General features: G+C 51.8%; 2 protein-coding genes and 1 non-coding gene across 11 annotated transcripts; 2 read left to right on the forward strand and 1 right to left on the reverse strand.

Annotated features, from left to right (window-relative positions):
- Positions 1-1,589: 1,589 nt before the first annotated feature.
- On the reverse strand, positions 1,590-6,687 carry PPM1N (protein phosphatase, Mg2+/Mn2+ dependent 1N (putative)). Of its 8 annotated transcripts, none has more exons than XM_041746329.1 (5): positions 4,762-6,687; positions 4,129-4,246; positions 3,953-4,058; positions 3,807-3,836; positions 1,590-2,745 (listed from the first exon to the last, which is right to left on the reverse strand). In XM_041746329.1, the coding sequence occupies exons 1-5, from the start codon at positions 5,674-5,676 to the stop codon at positions 2,490-2,492; spliced, it is 1,425 nt and encodes a 474-aa protein (XP_041602263.1). In that variant the 5' UTR covers positions 5,677-6,687; the 3' UTR covers positions 1,590-2,489. The 8 variants fall into 8 exon arrangements, with proteins under 8 accessions (XP_041602263.1, XP_041602264.1, XP_041602268.1 ...); XM_041746334.1 differs by having other exon boundaries at positions 2,571-2,745; positions 3,953-4,038; XM_041746333.1 differs by having other exon boundaries at positions 2,571-2,745; positions 3,807-3,867.
- A 193-nt stretch (positions 6,688-6,880) lies between these two features.
- On the forward strand, positions 6,881-15,294 carry RTN2 (reticulon 2). 2 transcript variants are annotated; one of them, XM_041746338.1, is made up of 10 exons: positions 6,881-7,087; positions 8,951-8,995; positions 9,116-9,586; positions 9,690-9,956; positions 12,535-12,742; positions 13,087-13,225; positions 13,368-13,437; positions 13,564-13,610; positions 14,492-14,550; positions 14,840-15,294. In XM_041746338.1, exons 1-10 carry the CDS (start codon positions 7,054-7,056, stop codon positions 14,919-14,921), a joined length of 1,422 nt encoding a protein of 473 aa, XP_041602272.1. In that variant the 5' UTR covers positions 6,881-7,053; the 3' UTR covers positions 14,922-15,294. The 2 variants fall into 2 exon arrangements, with proteins under 2 accessions (XP_041602272.1, XP_041602273.1); XM_041746339.1 differs by lacking the exons at positions 6,881-7,087; positions 8,951-8,995; positions 9,116-9,586; positions 9,690-9,956 and adding an exon at positions 10,507-10,639.
- A 3,793-nt stretch (positions 15,295-19,087) lies between these two features.
- TRNASTOP-UCA lies at positions 19,088-19,174 on the forward strand. Its single transcript has one exon. It is a non-coding gene; the product is annotated as a tRNA-Sec (tRNA).
- The last annotated feature ends 2,254 nt before the right edge of the window (positions 19,175-21,428 follow it).

Genomic DNA, 21,428 nt, shown 5'->3' on the forward strand with positions numbered 1-21,428 from the left:
AGCCTTGATCAGTATCTTTTTTAAAAAGATTTTATTTATTTATTCACTAGAGACATAGAGAGGCAGAGACATAGACAGAGGGAGAAAGAAGCAGACTCTCTGAAGGGAGCCTGATGTGGGACTCCATTCCAGGACCCGAGATCTCGCCCGGAGCCAAAGGCTCAACCCCCGAGCCACCCCAGTTCCCCAATTTGATCAGTTTGTATGCCTCCCTCAATCCAGCCGGGCCCACAACAGCAGTTCAATAGACATTTATCCAACAGAATGAGAACCCCAGTTCCGGAAGACTTTGGGCAACTTTTTTCTCGTGTCTGTTGCTCAGCTTTCACATCTGTGAAATAGGAGGGTGAGGGCAAGTCCTTCTGTAGAGGGCTAGCACTTTAGTCAGCAAATTTTTCTATAAAGGTCCAAATAGTAAATATTTCGGGCATATCAGACATAGGGGCTCTTTCACATATTCCGTTTTTCCTCTGATCCTTTTAAAAATGTAAAACCATTTTTTAAAAGATTTTATTTATTTATTCATGAGAGACACAGAGAGACAGAGACAAAGACAGAGACAGAAGGAGAGGCAGTCTCCTCACAGGGAGCCTGATGCAGGACTGGATCCCCAGATCCGGGATCACGCCCTGAGTGGAAGGCAGATGCTCAACCACTGAGCCACCCAGGCGGCCCTGTACAAACCATTCTGAGCTCAGGTGCTGTACAACAGAGGTAACAGGACCCTTGTGCTAGAGAAAGTGGCATGTGTACACAAGAAGCCTGATCAAGGATCTTTGTGGCAGCAGTGATGTGAAGGCAAAAAATTGGAAATAGTTTGAATGTCCGTCAAGGGGCACCTGGGTGACTCGGTTAGTTAAAGCATCTGCCTTTGGTTCAGGTCATGATCTCAGGGTCCTGGGGTTGGAGCCCCACATGGGACTGTCTGCTCAGCAGGGAGTCTGCTTCTCCCTCTCCCTCTGCCCCACCGTCCTGCTCATGCTCTCTGTCTCTCTCAAATAAGTAAATACTAGCTTAAAAAAAAAAAAAACCATCCATCAAGAGGAGAATGGATAGCAAAACCATTGTACATTGTACCTTGTCTGCAGTGCTGGGCAGCAGAAAAAAAAAAAAGAGGTGTGTAAACGGCATGAAAGTAGTCTCCAAGGTATCACCGAGAGGAAAAAAAGTAACTGCCAAATGATACATGGTATGAAAAAAAAAAAAAAATCAAGGAAACACCAAAGCTACCACACACAGCCGAGTAAAAGGTCTGGAAAGATCCACTCCAAACTCATTACAGTGGTTACTAATAGGATAGAGAATGGGCATTTGATGGTCATAGACATCTCGAGACATATCAAACTTCATCTTGAAAATACCAGGTTCCGTCCAGCCTCTAGGCTTTTGCACTGACTACTGAGCCTTGGGACACTCTTCTCTGTGATCTTTGCACTCTTCTCAGAGATCTCCCCGGATCCCCCTGTTTAAAACCCCAGGTGGGGGGGAACCCTGGGTGGCTCAGCGGTTTAGCACCTGCCTTTGGCCCAGGGCACGATCCTGGAGTCCCGGGATCGAGTCCTGCATCGGGCTCCCGGCATGGAGCCTGCTTCTCCCTCTGTCTGTGTCTCTGCCTCTCTCTCTCTCATAAATAAATAAATAAATAAATAAATAAATAAATAAATAATAAATAAATCTTTAAAAAAATAAAAAGAAAACCCCAGGTGTGAAATTGAGTGGCTAAGGAGTAGGGAGGAGAAAGACTTCATTTTTGTATACCATTTTGTACCCTTTGAATTCTGAATCCAGTGAACTTATTACCCATTCAAAAAAAGGGGGGGGGTGCCTGGATGGCTCAGTCAGTTGGGCATCTGCCTTTGGCTCAGGTTGTGATCCCAGGGTTCTGGGATCAAGCCCCACATCCAGCTCCCTGCTCAGCAGGGTGTCTGCTTCACACTCTACCACTCCTCCTACTTGTGTGTGCTCTGTCAAATAAATAAATAAATAAAGTCTTTAAAAAAAAAAAGAATACAATTTAAAAAACAAAGTAGCCCCCCCTAGACATCTTATCACCCTACCCTGTTTTATTTGCCGTAAGACACTTAATCAGTATCTGAGATGGTAATATCTGCTTCCTTGTTCGCTGTCTCCCCACACACTAGGAGGTGTGTCCCTCGGGGTGGCAGGGATTTCAGTGGTCCCACCTGGTTGATGGCTGTGAGCAGAGCCTAGCACACAGCAGATGCCCAATACATAGCTGCCCCATGACAAGAGAAATAAGGTCTAGGGTTTTTTATACATACATACATACATATATGAAATTTATTTTGAGTTATATCATTAAAATTTAACAATAAGTCTTCTCTCCTAACTCCCTCCAAAACAGATGAAAAAATGGGAAGGGAAGAGAAGGTTATTGAACTGGGTTATCACTCAAGGATCCATTCAGCTTAAAATATTTCAGAAGCATTTGATTTGGTTTGGGGTGGGTTTTTTTTTTCCTTTTAAGTTCAGATGGGTGGAATTTCCCCATAAGACTTTGTGTGAGAGGGAAGTAGGAGAAGGGGAAATAAGCATTCTGGGGTTCCTCCCTCGGGTTGTCTTCCTTCCGCTGGCCTGTGTAGCTGGGGAAGGGGAGTCTTCTTCCTCAGTTCCTTTGAGGCCCTGGCTGGGCACAGGGTCCTCAAAGGGCAATAGCTGTCAGGCCTCCAAGTCCAAGGAAGAGTTTCAGTGGGTGCCAGTGGGCTTTCTGGCCCCAGTTGGGCCCTTTTGTAACAAAGAAGGTGGGAAACGGCTGATAAGAACCTCCCCTTGGTTCTCCGTATCTGCTTCCCTATATTCTGGAACCACCACTTTTATTTTTCTTTGAGGGGCCGCCATTCCCCATCTGTCCATCAATCCTTCTGGGTTGGGTGGAGTGGACCTCAGCCCCAAGTCCTAGGGGTGGGCATGTGACCCCAGCCTGGCCAGTCAGAGACACAGTGACTGATCAGACATGTGGGCCAGTGTGGTCAGTGAGAACCAGCCATGGAACCAGAGCTTCCGCTACTGGGAACCTGGTGAATTCTCTCCACTGGGAATGTTGGGCTCCTGGGACATGAGGCTGCTAGAGCTGCAACTCTCTGCTACCTCATGTGGAGATCCTGCCTGGAAATGAAGTCAATGCAGAGAAAATAAAACCAAGAGATGGTTCCTGATATCTGAGAACTGGATGTAGTCAATGCCTTATGCCTGAACTCTTCAATTAAGTGACCCAGTAAGTTCCTTGTTTTTCTGTCCCAGGTGGAATTGGGTTTCTGTCGATTACAAATCAAACAATCTTGACAAATACCTCCTTCTGCTGCTGGGGAACTATCAACAATCTCCCCTCCCTCCATTTCCTCCCGGACTCCCACCCCTTGCCTGACTTTATTTGGCTCCACCCACCACCTCTTTGGATAGCTCCAAATTCTTGTAAGCTATCTAGGCCCTACTCACTCATCCAAGACCCTGACCATCCTCACATCCAGGTCTTGGGATTGGTCATAAACATTCCTTGAATTTTTCTGCCTTATTTATGGATGAAAGGGGTGGTGCTTGGGATAATGGGTTGTACAGGCTAATGCAGGGGACACATTTCTTGGGAAGAGAGGCAGTCTCTTCTCTGCTTCTGCTTCCCCCCTCCCCTGCCCCTATCATGTCTAGCACAATGATTCAGGGCCAGGAGTGAGAATTTATTAATATATCAGGAAAGCCGCTTGTCTCCTCAACTCCTCCAACACTAAAGGAGGTAGGAGGCCTGGGTTACATGCTTCCAAGAGAAACATTCAAGAACATGAAGTCCTTACCTGCCTTTGGTGTCCTGAGGCTTGGTAGAGCTGAGAATAAACTTCAGCAATGACAGCGGCCCTGGAGAGCAGAGAGAGGCCCAGCAGGGGACCCTCCTTCTACCACCCCTCCCCCCATTACACCTCACCACGCCCCCCACACTCACTTGCAGTGCAGCCCTCCCCCAGGAGGTAAATCTGGGATGTCCTCTGAGGCCAGAGTCCAGAAAACCGTGTTCAGGCTGGGGGGCTCCTGAGCAGAGGAACACAGTGCTGAGAAGGAGGGAAGGATTATGGGTGCTCACTGACCACCCTTCCCGCTATGCTCTTGGAGCCTCCTCACCGGCGACCCTGTGGCCCAGGGCTGTGTCCAGCGCTAACTCCTTCCTGATCACCTCCTCACAAGGCCTGGGGGCCCCAGGGAAGCAGACCAGGATGCAGGTCATGTTGTCCAGGCTGCCCTGGAGAAAGTGGAGAAAAAGGAGCCTGATGGGATGCAGAGCTTCCCAACAATCTCAGCCTTCTAGTGTCCTCCTCCCCAATCTGGTTAGGGCCGTTTCTCTGCCAGTGTAAACCAAGTCCTCTCACCAGGACGGGTCACCTAGACCTCTCACTGTCCTCGCCGCACTCTATCAGAGAACCCTGCCCCTTCGCCGAGGCTCCTCCCACTCCGCCGTCCTGCTGCTCTTCATAAAGGCATGAATCAGACCAGGATCCACTACTAAATCCCAAGAAAGACCACGCCTTTCTCTTAGGCCCCTCCCACTTACCTATCCATCACTATGGCTTTCGGATCTTGCACAGACAGCCCTGGCTCTGCCCCTCCATGTTTTGGCCCTGCCCACTCGGCAGGCCACGCCCCTCACTGAAGCCTAACCCCCTCCTGTAGTTCGAGGGAGCCCCTTCCTCAAAATCCCTTACTCCCTAGATCCTTTAAATTCTTCCCCTCAGTGACTCCAAGCCCCGCCCCTAGGACCTTGCACAGACACGTGTCCAACAGCTGCGCGCAGAGAAGCTCCGGGGCCAGGCCCAAGCGGAGGCGCGATGCCACCAGTCCCGCCAGGGCAGCGCCAGACATCGCGTCCCACACACCGTCAGAGGCCAATAGCAGGAACTCGTCCTCAGCCTGGCGAGCCAGGGCGGTGACCTCAGGCTCCGCAGAAACGAGCTGCAGCTCAGGAGGCCTTCCCGGAGCCTCTTTGTAAGCAAAGTCTCCCAGCGCTCGGGATACTGCCAGTGAGCCTTCGAGGCGCCGGCGGCGGATGGTGCCCCCCGCGTTGTGGATGCGCTCCCGTTCCCGGGGCCGGAGGGGCCGATGGTCCTCGGTGCTGAAGGCCACGGCGCCGGCGCGACTCAGCATCGCTCGGGAGTCACCGCAATGCGCCAGGTACAGAAAACGCGGGGAGACTAGCAAAGCCACGGCCGTGGTGCCCCCCGGCTCGCCACGAGGCCAGAGCGCACGCAGGCGTGCGTCCGCGCTCAGGAAGGCTCGGCGTAGCGCCCCGCGCACTCCCTCGGGCTCCCCCGGCGAGGGGCCAAGAGCCTCTAGCACGTGGCCCGGCAGGTGGCGCGCACCGAATAGGGCAGCTCGCGCCCCGCCGTGGCCGTCGAGGACCGCGAAGAATGCCCAGCCTGGGGGTAGCCCGGGCAGCTCGAGCCAAGCGCAGTGCGCGTCCTCCATGTGCGCGCGCCAGCCCTGCACAGCGCTGGCCCCGAAGCGCAAGCCGCAAGACGCCGCCGCACCCCCGTGCGGCCGCTGGACGCATCGCGGCGCGTCCAGGAGCGACCGAGGCCCGTGGTGAGACCTGCGCCCCTCCTCTTCCTCCTCTACCTCCTGTTTTTTGCAAGCTGGCCAGAGGAGATGCTCCAGCAGGCGGGCAAAGGCAGCCATTCTTCAGCCCTGGGATCAGGACGCCTCCACCCTCTGCACCTACCCCCCCTCCCAACTCCATTAATCCCCTCCACTGTGAGATTTTAAACCACCTAAATCTCCTTCCTGTACCCTTGACCTGCACTCAAGTCGAGTTACTAGAAGAGATTGGACTCTTGGGTGTCTTCTCTCCTGTATCTTCAAAATGACGTTTGGGGATCTGGGTCACGAAAAAATAGTAGTAAACAGCACTTACCATGCGCTACCTCTATTTTACATAATCTCCGATGTACTGAAGAGGAAACTGAGTCATAAAAGAAGCAAAGAGTGTTTCGGAAAGAGCTTTAGAATCCGTGTTCTATACACCGTTAGTTTAGTGTCCTGCCCCCCAACCGCCCCAGTTTCAAAATCTTTAAATCCTTTATTTTTTCAGTTCGACCGCTCCACTTCTGGGTCTTGCCCCGGGTCTTCGTTTTCTCCGTTTCCAGGTCCTACCCGTGCATTCAAGCACATAGCCTCAGACACTCCTAATTTTCAGTCTTAGCTCCGTCCCTTAACTACAGACCCAGTCCCCACATTCTGGGGAGCCTGGCCCCCTGCTCTGTAGGTTTCTCCTACCCTCTGGGCTGCGCCCCTTCCCTGCCTGCTCTTTCCTTTTTCTAGGCCACGCCTCTACCTTCTCCGTCTTTGACCCCGCCCAACTACCTGCTTAATTCTAACTTAACTTAAGCCCCGCCCACATCTGAGCTCCTCCCCTTGCCTCAAACTTTCCGTGTAGTTTCTCCCGCCCTCTATCCCACTCCCTCTGGGGTTCTCAGCTCCGATCCCTCCTCAGAGCGGTGGTCTTTACATCCTCTGCTGAATGCCTCCCCTGGCTCCGCCCCAACCCATACTGAGATCCACGCCCTCATTCTAGGCGCGTCCATCCTTCTCCCCCCGAGCCCCTCTCCGGGTCCTACTCTAGGCTCCTCCTCTCTTCCGCTAGAGGCCGCGCCCCGTCCATCAGGCCCCGCCCTTCAGACCGCCTTCCGCGCCTTTTCCGCCTAGTAGCATAACCTCTTAGCCCCGCCCCCTTGTAGGAAGGCCACGCCCCCTTTGCCCCTTGGTGTTTACCCGCCCCCCGCCCGCTTCTGAGCTCCGCCCGCTGGTCCTCTGGCCCCGCCCCCGGCCCCGCGCTGCAGTGCCTTCCCCACCGCGGCCCCGCCCGCCCCCGCCGAGCGGAGCAGAGGGCGGCGGCGGCGGGTGTTTCTGCTGCTGCTGCTGGAGCGGCCCCGGAGGAGGAGGCGGCGAGGATGGCGGCGGCGTCGTGGGCGCGGCGGAGATGAGCGCCCGCGGCCCCAGGCCCAGGGCGGCGTGGCCGGAGTGGGCGGGGGTCCCGATGCAGGCCCGAGGAGGGCCATGGGGCAGGTCCTGCCGGTCTTCGCCCACTGCAGTGAGTAGGGGGAAGCTCAGGCCTGGTGTGGGGCCCAGAGGCCCGGGTGGGCTCCTCCCCAGTAACCCCTCCGTGCCGGGTCGCGGGAGAATTGGGATGGGGGAGGAGATGAAGGAGACAAAGGAAGCCCTCCCCTCCCCCCGCATTCCAGTGGCGACGGGGGCAGCCTGACCCGGAGGACCTGAGTGAGTCCAGGCGGAGGTGGGGGGCACCGAGGTAACTGGCGAGGGTCGCGCCGGGCTCTAGGATATGGCGCCGGACCCCACCCAGGGATGAGGACGCTCTCCGGGAGCTGTCCCCTCGCCCTGGTGCTGGCCGCAGCCTGCGGGGAGGGGAGTTGAACGGAGGGGTAGAGCCAGGATAAAGAAGAGGGATCCACACTCCACCCCCATCATCCATCTTCGCATCCCACCTCCGTCTTCTGCCCAGACCCAGAGGCTTCCCCGACCTCGCCCAAATTGTCCAACATCCTGTCCCTTGGAAACAGCTATCCCTGGGTTGGGGCCAGGACTCCTGGGTCCTTACTTGAGCTTTACCACTGATTAGTAGTAACCCTGGAAGACACCCATTCTACTCCGGGCCTCCGATTCCCCAGCTGCCAAAACGAGGTGGGGACGGGGGTGGGGGGTGTGCATCTGATTTCAGTTTCCAAGCAGCATTGAGCATCTCCTGTAGGCAAAACCCCAAGCTAGCTTTGAGGGGCTAGGTTCCACAATTGAAAAATGCCTTATCTGATCCTCACGATCTCTGAGATCAGGGCTCTAACAGTCCTGGGCTAACATCTTCTGTCTCATACCCCCGTGGTTCCCGCAGCTGAGAATTTCAACACTCTCAGATCTGGCCACTTGCATGTCCTAGGAGTCCAGATGCCAAAATTCTGAGCATTTGTTATTTCAACATTAAAGGACATCATCCCAGCATCCTAAGATCTTGCCCTTACTTTGGCTTACAAAGGAAGGCCCTACATAATCCCTACCTACCTCTCTCTGCCCTCATCTCCCACCCTTCTTCCTCCCAGTCACTCTATTCCACCTCTCTGTTCCTCAGATTTGCCAAGCATAGTGCCTGTCTCAGGGCCTTTGCACTGGACTTTTTTCTCTGCCTGCAAGACTCTTCCCTAGACACCTGTAGGATTCCTCACTTCATTCAAGTCTCTGCTTAAATGTAATCTTATCATAGAAGTCTTCCTGATCCACCTGTGTGAAATAGCATCCTCTCACTTTCACTTCCCTTACCCTGCTTTATTGTTTTCTGCACACTTAGCACCCAGCATCATATATTTGTGTACTGTCTATCTCAACCACGTAGTATAAGCCCTACAAGGCAGAGATTTTGTCTGTTTTGTTCATATTTGTATTCTCAGTCTAAAACAGTGCCTGGTACATAGTAGGTGTTCAATAAAAGGTTTTTGAAAGAATAACTGATTGAAGCCTCCTAAAATTCCTAATTTGAAGACTCTAAGATTAAGATTCCTGGATTTGAGGGGCACCCGGGTGGCTCAGTGGTTGAGCTTCTGCCTTTGGCTCAGTCATGATTCTGGGGTCCTGGGATTGAGTCCAGCATTGGGCTCCCTGCAGGGAGCCTGCTTCTCCCTCTGCCAATGTTTCTGCCTCTCTCTCTGTGTCTCTCATGAATAAATAAATAAAATCTTTAAAAACAAAATCCCTGGATTTGAGCTTATAAGGGTGAACTTCTGATAGCACTATAGTAAGGTTTTACAGTCTGTAGAATGTTCTAAAGGTCCTGTGATTCAACTATTCTAAGATTCCTTAATTCGGACCGTCCAAGTTTCCAGGACTGGCACACTTCTGTGATTCCGACAGTCTAAGCTTCTAAGAATCTTCGATTCTTTCCTTCTCGCAGAAGAAGCTCCGTCTACAGCCTCCTCTACCCCTGACTCCACAGAAGGTAAGTGGAGGGGGAGGATGTGAGAGTGAGCCTTGAAGGGGCTCACAGCTGGGCCGGGGGGTTGAAGAGAGGGTCAGGGTCCCACTTAGAGTAGCTCATACCCTCCTTTGCTCACTGCAGGAGGGAATGACGACTCAGATTTTCGGGAGCTTCACACAGCCCGAGAATTCTCAGAGGACGAGGAGGAAGAGACCACGTCGCAGGACTGGGGTACCCCTCGGGAGCTGACCTTCTCCTACATCGCCTTCGATGGTGTGGTGGGCTCTGGGGCCCGCCGGGATTCAGCTGCCCGCCGCCCCCGACCCCAGGGCCGCTCAGTCTCTGAACCGCGAGACCCGCCCCCTCAGCCTGGCCTGGGCGACAGTTTGGAGAGCATCCCCAGCCTGAGCCAATCCCCGGAACCTGGGCGCCGCAGTGGCCCTGAAACTGCCCCTCCGGCCGGACGCCCCCTGGAGGACCTAGGGCTCCAGCTGGACCAGCTGGGCTGGGCGGCCCGGGGAGCGGGGTCCGGAGAAGACTCTGCCACAAGTAGCTCCACCCCACTGGAGGACGAGGAGCCCGACGGCTCGGAGGCTGGAGAGGCTGGGAAAGGTGAGATGTCAGAGGTGCTGGGACCGAAGCCACAGGGTGGGTGGTCTCTCCTCAGGGCAGCTCCAAGGTGAAAACTCACGGCCTTCTCTTTCTAACGCACCAGAACTGGACCTACAACTCGGACTCCCTCAGTCCTTACCGCCGCCGCCGCCGGAAGTCTTGACTCCGCAGCCCAGCCCGGGCTCTGGAACCCCTCAGGCGGGTACCCCGTCCCCACCCCGATCCCGGGATTCGAACTCTTGGCCTGATGAGCCCTCCCCGGACCAGAAGGAGGAAGAGCCGCGGGGGCATCTGGAGCAGGAGCCAATCACGGGGCAGTGCCTCGATAGCACGGACCAATCAGAATTCACACTGGAACCACTCCTTCTAGGTAATGTGCGTGAGTGAAGGTGCTCCTTTGGACCACAGCGAAAGTGGGAGGGTCGGCATTTAAAGGGACCTACCTCGCGAAGGAAGTGAGGATCCTGGAGAAGAGAAGGTATTGCCATTGGCTAGATATTAAACTCCGCCCTTTTAGGCAAATTTTCCCGTTATCTAAGATTGCCATTGGCTTTTTATATAGTTGTCCCGCCCACGTTGAGACTTGAGCCCTCCTCTGAGCATTACGATTGGCTGGTGGCTAAAAATAAAATCCCTCTTTTGGGGTGCTCCTCCTAGAGGCTGCTTTTGGGCAGGACAGATCCCTGAAAAAATAACTGCTGTCTTCTGGTTGTGGCCATGGGACATTAAAAAGTAAACTCTGCGCCTTTTTGCAACGCTCCTCTGCCCTGACCGCATCCGTTGGCCCGTTGCAAACAGACCCCACCTTCCTCTAAAATACGCTTAGGCTCCACGAATGGCCGTGGGTTGATTACAGACAGCACTGCCTTTGGGTGTTTACAAAGAAAGCCACCCCTTTCTGGAACTGTCCCCACCTCTAGGGAGAGCCATTGGCTGGGTACAAAGGGGCCCCGCCCCCTACTCCCTCCCTCCGAGTTCCACCGAAGCGGGCAAAATCCCTGAGAAGTAGCGGTGTCCGCAGCCTCTCACTTGGAGCCGAGATGGGGAGTAAAGGTGGGCTTGCGGAGCGGGCTGGTGGGACCGGGGTTGGGGAACGGCGTCAATGGGTCCAGATTCTCTCTTATGCCCCTCAAATCTGCGGGTATGTTTCCTACTGGTCCCAGATTCCCTGGAGCTGCCGGTGGAGGCCGGGGGGTTGTGGGGGTGTCTAGAGAGGGAGTGGAGGGAGCGTGGGGTCCCCTCTCCCCCGAGCGCAGGTTTTGGGGCCTGAGAGCAGGGAGGCCCCCTTCCCCCAGCCTCAGGCCCAGGCGGCGCTGTCACTCAGGACCTGGACAGGCCAGCACAGCTGTGGGCCAGGCCCCCTCCCCCCAGAGTGCCTAAACTTAGCCCCCGCCTAAGACGACCCGGCCCCTCCCCCACCAGTTGGCACTGGCCCTGGGAAGCCTGCAAGGGAGGGCCCTGCATTGCGGGTAGGGGGAGGCCTGCCCTAGTTAGAGATAGATGAGAGGACGTGTTATCAGGAGGATACAGAAGTGAGGGGAGTCAGACTCTGAGGGGGATCAGTCTGGAAGGGTCAGAACTTGATCCAAGTGAGGGTCAGAGGGTGGAGCATCTGGAAGGGTATTGGACTCCTGGTTCAGGTCTCAGATGGGATCACATTATTGGGAAGGCTGTTAACATTTAGATGGGCAAAATGAAACGTTGGAGGGGCACCTGGCTGGCTCAGTGGGTAGAGCCACTGATCTCCAGTGGCAAGTTCAAGCCCCAGGTTGCACATAGAGCTCCCCTCCACACCCCAAAAAATGAAACATTAGAGTCTGGAGGTCAGGGCTCAGGGTGGGCTTGTGAGGCAAATTTAGCATCTCAGAAAGGAGTCATAAATTTGAATCAAGGCTTAGAAAGGAGCATGGTATTTTTTTTTTTTTTGAGGATGGTATTTTTAATACATTTAGGACTTAGAAGTGTGTGCTGGTGGGAGTATCAAGAAGATACCACTTTACACTTGTCAGGTTGGCAAAAAATGAAAAGAACAATAACACCCATTGTCGGGCAGGATGTGAGAAAAGATCACTCTCAAGTTGCTCATGGAAATGAAAATTGTTAATAGTTCTGCTAGTAAGCAATCTGATAATACTAAGGACATTCAGAAACGCAGCACTAGTCCACCTGGCCATTTCACGTCTGGAATTCTATCTCAGAAATAGAACCTCCCTGCAGGGAGGTAAGAATATCTGTAGAAGGCTGGTGCTTACAGCACTGTTGAGGAATGGGGGTTAAGAAACCAAATGAATGACCCAGCAATAGATAAATGTTGAATGAAATGAACGATGGTACAGCCACACTACAGAATACTGTGGAACCCTTATAAAGAATGAATTAAGAGGGATGCCTGGGCGGCTCAGTGGGTTGGGTGTCTGCCTTCGGCTCGGGTCATGATCCCAGGGTCCTAGGATCAATCTTGCATCAGGCTCCTTGCTCAGCAGGGAGATTGCTTCTCCCTCTGCCTGTCACTCCCTCTGTTTGTGCTCTCTCTCTTTCTCTGACAAATGAATAAATAAAATCTTTTAAAAAAATGAATGAATTAAGAGCTATTCCAACTGACGAGGAAGGAATTCTAGGAGGGAAAAGAGTAGGATGTGCATGATGCAGAAAAGTGTATATATGATTCTATTTTTCATAAGCAACGACCAAAAATTGCATCCACACATACTCTATGGGCAGGACTGAGATTAAGGGAATTTGCTAGATGGTTAACTTGGGCTTTCCAGGAGAAGAGGGGAAGCAGCTCGGAATAAAAGAAGATAACTAGAAATTGGGAAATTGAGTTCAGGTGCAGGCCAGGTGTGTTCAAGAAGTCAAGGTTCAGCCCTGAGACAGGAAGCGGAAGGTCAAGAGATCAGTCAGGCCAGGTCCAAAGCCCAGCCTGATGGCCCCCTCTCCCTCCACAGTGGCGGACCTGCTGTACTGGAAGGACACAAGGACGTCAGGAGTGGTCTTCACAGGCCTCATGGTCTCCCTGCTCTGCCTCCTGCACTTTAGCATCGTGTCCGTGACCGCCCATGTGGCCCTGTTGCTGCTCTGTGGCACCATCTCTCTCAGGGTTTACCGAAAAGTGCTGCAGGCCGTGCACCGGGGGGATGGTGCCAACCCCTTCCAGTGAGAACCCCTGGCCCCTAACTTTGACCTCTGTCTAGACCTCAGTGTTGACCAAATGGGTGGTGTGGCCCTTGAACTCCAACCAGGCACAACTCACATTGACCATGACCCACCCTGTTCTTGTTTCTGACTCCAACCCGACTCTGACCCCGATTTCCAGCCCTAACCTCTCTGATCCTAACATCTTACCCTTAATCCTTGACCCCATCTCTTGCCCCTGACCTTGACCCTAGGCCACTACACCTGGCCTCCTCAAACCCCTAGTTATTGCCCATGTCCCAGACACACCCCTCAGACTGGGCTGATCCACACAGTGAGGTGCCTGACACCCATTGTCGTCCCAGGGCCTATCTGGATGTGGACCTGACCCTGACTCGGGAGCAGATGGAACGTTTGTCCCAGCAGATCGCGTCCCGAGTGGTCTCTATGGCCATCCAGCTGCGGCATTTCTTCCTGGTAGAAGACCTCGTGGACTCCCTCAAGGTGCCCCCGAAACCCCCACTGCCCTCCTGGGTTCCTAGCTTTCACCTTGCTGGCCCTGGGGGGGTAGGAGGGCCATTGCTGGGTAAGGTCACAGCCTGGGGACTGCCCTGGGGGCTCTGCTGACACTGACCCTCACCTCCAGCTGGCCCTTCTCTTCTACATCTTGACCTTCGTGGGTGCCGTCTTCAACGGTTTGACGCTTCTCATTCTGGGTGAGCAGGGAAACCTGTGGGGGGCAGGGTGGGGAGGTGGGTCATTGGGTTTTGGTGGGGGACAAGGTTCTAGATGGAACTGTTAATCTCTTGGGAGAACCCTGATCCCCATTTCTGTGCTTACAGGAGTGATCGGTTTATTCACTGTCCCCTTGCTGTACCGGCAACACCAGGTGGGTGTGACAGGCCCTCCATTGGCAGTGTCCCAGCAAACACAGGTGGTCTGACTCCTCCCTCGCCCTCCCCCCCTAGCCAGTGTCCTACTGACAGATGTCCCAGCCAGGCACAGGTGGTCTGCTTACGGCCCCTCCTCAACACAGCTAGAGTAGAACAGATATGTTTCACCAGCCAAAGATAATAAGCATTTTGATTGGGGTCCCCTTAGCAGAGCCAGGATCCTATTGACATGCCCCAACCCAAGGCAGGGGGACTAACCGATGCTTTCACCCCAAAACTGCCAGGGACTGACATCTCGGTCAACATTGGGTGGGATGGCTGTGGCCCAGAACATTGAGAGAACCGAGGCCAACTGCCATATATCCTATCCGGAGACAGGCAGATGGACTGACATTCCCTTTCCCGGCACAGCTGAGAGCCAAATGATACACATGTCTGCCAGAGATAGTACTAACTCCCTCACATGCTGGAATCATCAAGACTCTCAAAGGCGGTCACACTGTGATTTAAACTAGTATTTAAGTCAATCCACGCAGCGACTTGACAACCAACCCCGATGCCCCATACTCTCACCCGACTCATACACAGACACACGCACGTACAACTCACTCGAAGATTAATAGTCATTCCTGGGAAACAGACTTACTGGCAATTTCCTGCGTGTCTACCCGACATCATTCCCCACGCAGAGCTCGGCCCGACCGACTGACGCCTCAGCTTGAACTTCTGACTTTCAAGGGTATTTTGTTAGGCTTGGAGTCGAAGGTCCAGTGATGGACCACTCTCCCCAATTTCTCATTTGGAGGTGGGAGAGGAAGCAACCTCCTGAATGAATCCGGAAGAAGCTCTCAAATCTCTCCTTTTTGGTCTTTTCCAGGCCCAGATGGACCAGTATGTGGGATTGGTGACCAATCAGTTGAGCCACATCAAAGCTAAGTAAGGGCATGGGATGGAGATGGATGGGATGGGGAGGGGAGAAGCTTAGGAACTTTTTCCCGGATATTACCTATCCCTAAATTTCTTGGGGTTAATGTCCCCTCCTCAAAGACAATTTCAACTCAGGCCATTAGGTGGAGGGCAAGGGCAGTCAGTTTGTGCGCGCGCGAACACACACACACACACACACACACACACACACACCGCCCCCCATCCAGATTTCCCCATAGTTCTTAGATTCCTATGGGTCTCTTGCCCCACCTCATGACTCCACTTGTTTCTCCCTCAGGATCCGAGCTAAGATCCCAGGGTCCGGAGCCCTCGCCTCGGCAGCAGCTGCAGTCTCTGGATCCAAAGCCAAAGCCGAATGAAAGGGGTGTCTCTGCCCTCGGGACGCCTGCCCCCAACCCCTGCAGCCCTCTGCCCAACTCCATCTCCCTTCCGTCCCCGCCCTCCCTCCGCCTCCGCCCGAGCCATTTCCTGAGCGGCCAGGACTACATCTCCCAAGAGGCTCTGCTCTAGGAGTCCCGGAAAGGCGAGGCACCTTTGGCCGTGGCGCCTGCTGGGACTTGTAGTCGCCTAGATAGGGCACCCGCCCTGCACTTCCGTGACCCCGCCGCTGGAGGCGCCGTGAGAGATTGGTGTCTCCTGGACGCCACTAGCCCCAAAGCCAGGGCTTTGCATGGGGCCCAGGGGAGGCCTGAGCTTGGATTTACACTGTAATAAAGACTCCTGTGGAAAACCCAAGGCCTCCTGTGCTTCCAGCCTCCTCCAGCTTTCACCTTCCTGCACCGAAAAGCACCTAAGTGGTATTCACGGAGGAATCTTCCCCAGCCTTCCAGAAGAAGTTCCCTCGTAATCTGTTTATATTATGAAATGATCGAGGGGAAGATGCTGAGAGACCCTCTGTCTCAGGGCTAGTTTGACGGCAGCTTTCCATGCCTCTGCCCAAGGCAGACATCACTAGTCGATCCCTGCACCCTACCTGCCTGGCAGCCCTCTCACCTGAGCCCCAGACCCATGCCCACCTGCCTTCTGGACAACTCCCTCCACAAACATGTCCACACCTTTTATTGCCCTACCTGATTTCCAGCTCAGGGATATCCCCTCTGCCACCTTGTCACCAGGCAAGAGACCTCGTTACAGCCCTAGATTCCTACTTCCTCAGCCCCAACACCTAATAAGTCAGGAAGCCACCTCTATTCTCTTTCTCAAATGCCCTCATCCAACCACCTCTTTCTATCTACTTGCCTTGGGACCAAGTAAAGGGCCTCATGGCTTTTCTGGGCCTCAGATTCCAAAACCAAGGGAGAAGGAGGCAGGAAACTGGGTGCTAATGACCCAGAGACCTGGATTTGAATCCCGGCTTCACTACCTCTTGGCCATGTGACCTTGAGCAAGTGACTTCACTTCCTTTTTTTTTTTTTTTTTTAAGGATTGTATTTATTTATTCATGATAGACACACGCAGGGAGAGGCAAAGATATAGGTAGAGGGAGAAGCAGGCTCCCTGCAGGGAGCCTGATGTGGGACTTCATCCCAGGACCCTGGGATCATGACCTAAGCCAAAGGCAGATACTGGACCATTGAGCCACCCAGGTATCCGGTAATTTCACCTCTTGAAGCCTCAGTTTCCTCAAATGGAAAACTGTCATCATAACTGTGTGGACTTGTAAAGCCCTTGGTGCAGGACCTAGCACACACTAAATGCCCAGTAAACAGAAGCTGTTTGTGAGCTATGACATTGTTTCCCCGAATCTCAGTCATTCCCTCATTAACCTTCATGATCTTTCTACCACCCACTCTGCTTTTCATCTAATATTTTTCTTTAAATCGGTTAATTAAAAACAAAACAAATGTCTTTAAAATATATTTTTTTTATTTAATTTTTTGAGAGAGAGCATAAGCGAGCAGAGGGAAGGGAGAAGCAGGCTGCTCACTGAGCAGAGAGCTTGATGCAGGACTGGATCCTAAGATCCTGAGATCATGACCTGAGCTGAAGGCAGACACTTAACTGACTGAGGCACCCAGGTGCCCTGAAAACAAATGTCTTTAAAAAAAAAAAAAAAGTTACTTCACGTCTATGGAAGTAAGTATCACTTGCTAGAAATAGAAGGTAAGAGTAAAAATAAACACAAAAGTATTAACATTTAAACAGTTTGTTCGTGCATCACCTAAAATCATCTCACTTGCCGCTAGAGACGTATGTCACATTTTAGGAGATAGATAATGATGTTGCAGGACTAGTAGTTACAGCCCCGGTCTTTGTGTGTAGGGGTTGCCTAGCAGCAGCTATGGAACAAAAAGGAAGAAAAGAAAAAGAAAGAGAGAGCTTAAGGGGGCTTCGCTTGAATCTAGACCTGCTAAGCAGGGACCATGTTCTCCATTTCCAAATTTAAAAATAATGAGATTTCCTAAATATGTTTTTATTCACACTTTCCATAAGACAGTGTCGCTTTGTAATGAAGAATGGAAGACGGTGTCTGGCTTGCTTAGTGGAGCTTCTATTCTTGATCTCAGGGTTGTGAGTTGGAGCCCTGCATTGGGTGTAGAGATTACTTCAAAGTAAAATTAACTACAACAACAAAAAACCTATAAAAAATGAATGGAGAAAGAGGGACTGGTTGAAATTATGGGTCTGGGGCACTTGGGTGGCTCAGTTGAATGTCTGCCTTTGGCTCAAGTCATGATCCCAGGGTCCTGGGATCAAGCCCCACATCCGGCTCCCTGCAGGGAGCCTGCTTCTCCCTCTGCCTATGTCTCTGCCTCTCTCTGTGTGTCTCTCGTGAATAAATAAATAAAAATCTTTAAAAAATAATTATGGGTCCAAGAATGGTTAAAGCCCCCAAGCCCATCCTTAGCACCCTTACAAGAATCTAGAAACAGGTTGGAGTTTGAAACAACCTTTAGGGAGTGCACCCCAGAGTTTTATATCCATCTGCTCATTGTGATTCCTCCACAACTGGAATCAGTTGTACTAATCTTGTTTTTCAGATGAGGAAACCGAGGCTCAGAGAAGCATGGTCTTATATCCATCCTACAAACATTTACCAAGCATATGCTAAGTTCTCAAGCTCTCTTTAGGCAGTAGGGACTCAGAAATAAACCAAAACAAAGTCCATACTGTAATGGAACTGATATTCTAGTGGGAACAGACAGACTATAAGCCAACAGGCATAGAATATGGTAACTGGTGATCAGAAGTGGAGAAAAGCCCGTCAGGGTAAGGGGACAGAGTGCCAGGACTTGCTATTTTAATTTTTTTAAGGTTTTATTTATTTATTCATGACAGACACACACAGAGAGAGGCAGAGACATAGGAAGAAGCAGGTTCCCCATGAGGAGCCTGATGTGGGACTTGATCCCAGGACTCAAGATCAAGCCCTGAGCGGAAGGCAGATGCTCCACCACTAAGTCACTCAGGCGTCCCCAGGACTTGCTATTTTAAACTGAGCGGTCAAAGAAGACCTCACCAGGTGGTGGTATTTGAGCAGAGGCCAGAGCGATGGGGGGGCAGTGAGTCAGTGGACATGTGGAGGAAAGGAGATTCAGGCAGGAGGATCAGCAAACACAATGGCCCTGGGGAAGAAGCATACCTGGTGTGTGCAGCAGGAGATCTGTATCCCAGATGCCAAAAAAATGAGGACAGCAGATTAGGAGATGGGGTCAGAGGAATGAAGGAACTACAATACAGAGATTTTTAAAGGCTGTGGTGAGAACTTTGACTTTTATTCTGAGATGGGAGCCCTGGGTAGGTTTCAAGTGGTCCAGAACGAGTGACTTAAATTATAAAAGGGTCACTTTTTTGTATTAACAATTACGATGGCACAGGTTTGATTCCCCCGGGGTGAACGGGTCGTGTAGACCAGGGTAAGGTACTATCTGCTTCTAAGCCTAGATTTCCTTGGCCATAAGATATAGGTGCCTCAATTGATGACCTCTAGTGTCTTAAGCTCAACGGGTACAGAATTTCTGTCATCCCGCGGCCTAGGACAGTGCCTGGGACTCAGTAGGCGCTCAATAAATATTTGAAAGAACCCAAGACTCTGTAGGTCGGTGAAGTTCCACAAAGGAACAGCAGGTGTCGCACCAGCCCCATAACCGCCTACCCGGAGTCCGCGGGGCTGGGTTTCATCAAACTCTAGCAGGAACTCGCTCACTCGAATTCGGATTTTTTTTTTTTCAGGGAACGGGCTTCTGAAAGCCGACTTATGAGTTTCTCCTCATAAAAAAAAAAAAAAAAACAACTTCTCACTTGGATAAGGGGACTTCGGGCCCTTTAACAGCTAGAGGCGACTGGGTCCTGTCCCTGTCCCAGAATGCGCGGCGCTATGCAAATGAAGATGGTTTCCAAAGCGAGGATGATTCATACCATGCAAGAAAAAAGGTAACATTTTGGAAGGATATATGTCGTAGTTTGGGAGAATTTATAGATATCAGAGTCGACAATCTCACACCCTCCCAAACTATACGACCATAATTGTAAAAAGATAGCGACTTCTGAGTTTTATATAGCTGTGTGGGGGTAGGCAAGTCTTGCCCGGATGATCCTCAGTGGTCTGGGGTGCAGGCTTCAAACCTGTAGCTGTCTAGCGACAGAGTGGTTCAATTCCACCTTTCGGGCGGCGACCAACTTTTTATTCCTTTCAAACTGCACATTAGAACGGATTGTCGTGAGAAATAACATCCCTCTGCTCTACGCCTAGTCACGTCACTGCAATCCTCGGCTTCACATTTTAATCTCCGCCAGTCGGGTCTCTTCCCACGGTGACACTTTTCCTGGGAATATCAAAGAAGATTCCAAAAATGATGAAAATCGTCCTTGATCTCTCCCCTTCACTTGCTTATTTTCCTATTCAGTGTATTTGCTCATTCGTGTATTTAATCACACATGCATAGGTCAGATATTCATTCATTCATTCATTCATTCATTCATTCATTATGTATTTACTTGGTGCCAAGTGCTGGCACACAGTGTTGATCACAGCCCTGGCTCCAGCCTCATGATGTTCCCAGTCCAGTGAAGGAGACCAAGATTAATCAATCATTAATTACACATTTAATGAACAATCACAAAGGTGATAACTACTGGGAAGGCAAGTGCCAAACTTAGAGGCCATGTAATAGGGAGACCTGAGTTCAGGTGAGGTGTCAGAGTTGCATGTGGGCAGACACCTGAAGGATGAGAGGGGATGAGCCAACAGAAGGGGAGAATATTCCAGGCCAGGGATCAAGGTGGCCCCAATAACAGCAGTGAAGAGGGTGATAACTGTACCTTCACTCTGCACTCAGCATCGGCAGGCATAAGCTTCCTAACACCTCATAGCCCCATTCTGCAGATGAGAAAACTGAGGTTCAGAGAGATGAAGCCTCTTGTCCGAGGTCATCCAGCCTTGGTCCCAGGGCTCCAGGACTCTCAGACCCCTGGCCCATACTATTTACTACTGCCCTGTGCTGACTTTCACAAGCTAGCTTTTCACCGAGTCCTGTCTGTTCTGCCTCCTACTGTCTTTTCAATTCCGGTCCTCCTCTCTATCTCATAGCCTTGCCCCTATTCCAGGCTTCCCCGACACACACCAGCATGCCCACCTGAGGCCCCTCCCTGGTCTCCTGCCCCAGTCTTGCCCCTTTCTCGGCCAACTACCCTCCACTTGGTGGTTAAAGCTGTCTTCCTGAAGCAAAAACCTGCCCCTACCTTTCGTGCACTCAAAACCTGCCATGGCTCCCCAGTGCCCACAAGAAAAGATTTAAATTCTTAGTCTGGAACTTAAGTTTGCAGAATCCTGTCCTTGCTAAACAATTTCTCTACACACTTTGCTCCATGAACCTCTAGCTCCTTCAATGTATCAAGCCATTTCCCCACCAACAGCTCTTTGTACTCACTGCATCTTTTTCTATCCCCTTCTGTACTTTCTGTTTAGCCTCCAGAACTCAACTCATCCATCCCTCCTCAGAGAAGGATGACTCCCAGACCAGGTTATGTGCCCCACTGGGCTCCCCCAGCCCCATGGATTCCCCCAACCCTGGGCACTTTGGATCATTCCTGACAGATCTGTGTCCTTCACTGGACTGTGAACCCTAGGAGGGCAGAGTCTGGAGCTGTCTCAGTCCCTGCCGTGTCCCCCACACTGCCCAGCAGTGGGCTGGGCACAGAGTAGGTACTTAGCAAATGTTTCATATTGATTAATAAATTAGTGATTCCATCATGACAACTGCCCCTGCTTATTCTTTTATAAAGGCTTCCAGACCATCACTTCATTCCCAGAGTACTTGCTGCCGTGCAAATAAGACAGGGCTTGAATTTTGCAGTGGGGATGGTTCATCTGTATCTTTGAAAAGATGAAGTGGCAATATTTTTGGTTCATTCCATTTTAGGTTGGCCTCTATATGTTCATAATCCAGAAAATATGGTCATGGGAAAAGTAAAAGGAAACTCATCTTCGGTGTAAAGTGATCCATGTTTTTGTGGTTCATATAACCCTGAGGATTGCTAAGTATTTTTTTATCTCTAGTACTGTGGGATGGATGCGTGGTTCGAATTTCTCTACCTGTTCAAGCTTCACTCAGCTCATCCTGAGCATACAGGGGTTGGTTAAGTTCCTCTATTGTCAAGAAACCCCCAAAACACCCTTTGGCATTTCAGTTCCTCACGCCCACTGTTCTGCCTCAGTCCCTCTAAGAGGAGGCAAACTCTGTGGGAAGTCCTCTGACTGCTTAGCCTCCTCTGTCCTGTGGTCCTGGTACAGACTGATTCACAAGTGGGAGTCCCAGAATGTGTGATGTGTGTGTCCAGCCCCCTCAGCAGATCTAACCTGGCACCCTCCTGCCAAAGGAGGGGGACGGGTATCAGGGACAAACAGACCCTACAGCTTGGCAGAC

Source organism: Vulpes lagopus, chromosome 2, assembly GCF_018345385.1.
Source record: "Vulpes lagopus strain Blue_001 chromosome 2, ASM1834538v1, whole genome shotgun sequence".
NCBI classification, from domain to species: domain Eukaryota; kingdom Metazoa; phylum Chordata; class Mammalia; order Carnivora; family Canidae; genus Vulpes; species Vulpes lagopus.

What these genes read in the sequence shown, in the direction of transcription:
- RTN2 (XM_041746338.1), top strand. Translation starts at nt 7,054, where the DNA reads ATGGGGCAGGTCCTGCCGGTCTTCGCCCACTGCA. An exon ending in ACTGGAACCACTCCTTCTAG is followed by an intron (nt 9,957 to 12,534) that starts GTAATGTGCGTG and finishes CTCCCTCCACAG; the next exon opens with TGGCGGACCTGCTGTACTGG. An exon ending in TGCTGTACCGGCAACACCAG is followed by an intron (nt 13,611 to 14,491) that starts GTGGGTGTGACA and finishes GGTCTTTTCCAG; the next exon opens with GCCCAGATGGACCAGTATGT.
- PPM1N (XM_041746329.1), bottom strand. Translation starts at nt 5,676, where the DNA reads ATGGCTGCCTTTGCCCGCCTGCTGGAGCATCTCCTCTGGCCAGCTTGC. An exon ending in TGGACACGTGTCTGTGCAAG is followed by an intron (nt 4,247 to 4,761) that starts GTCCTAGGGGCG and finishes CACTTTCTCCAG; the next exon opens with GGCAGCCTGGACAACATGAC. An exon ending in CCTCAGGACACCAAAGGCAG is followed by an intron (nt 2,746 to 3,806) that starts GTAAGGACTTCA and finishes TTGTTACAAAAG; the next exon opens with GGCCCAACTGGGGCCAGAAA.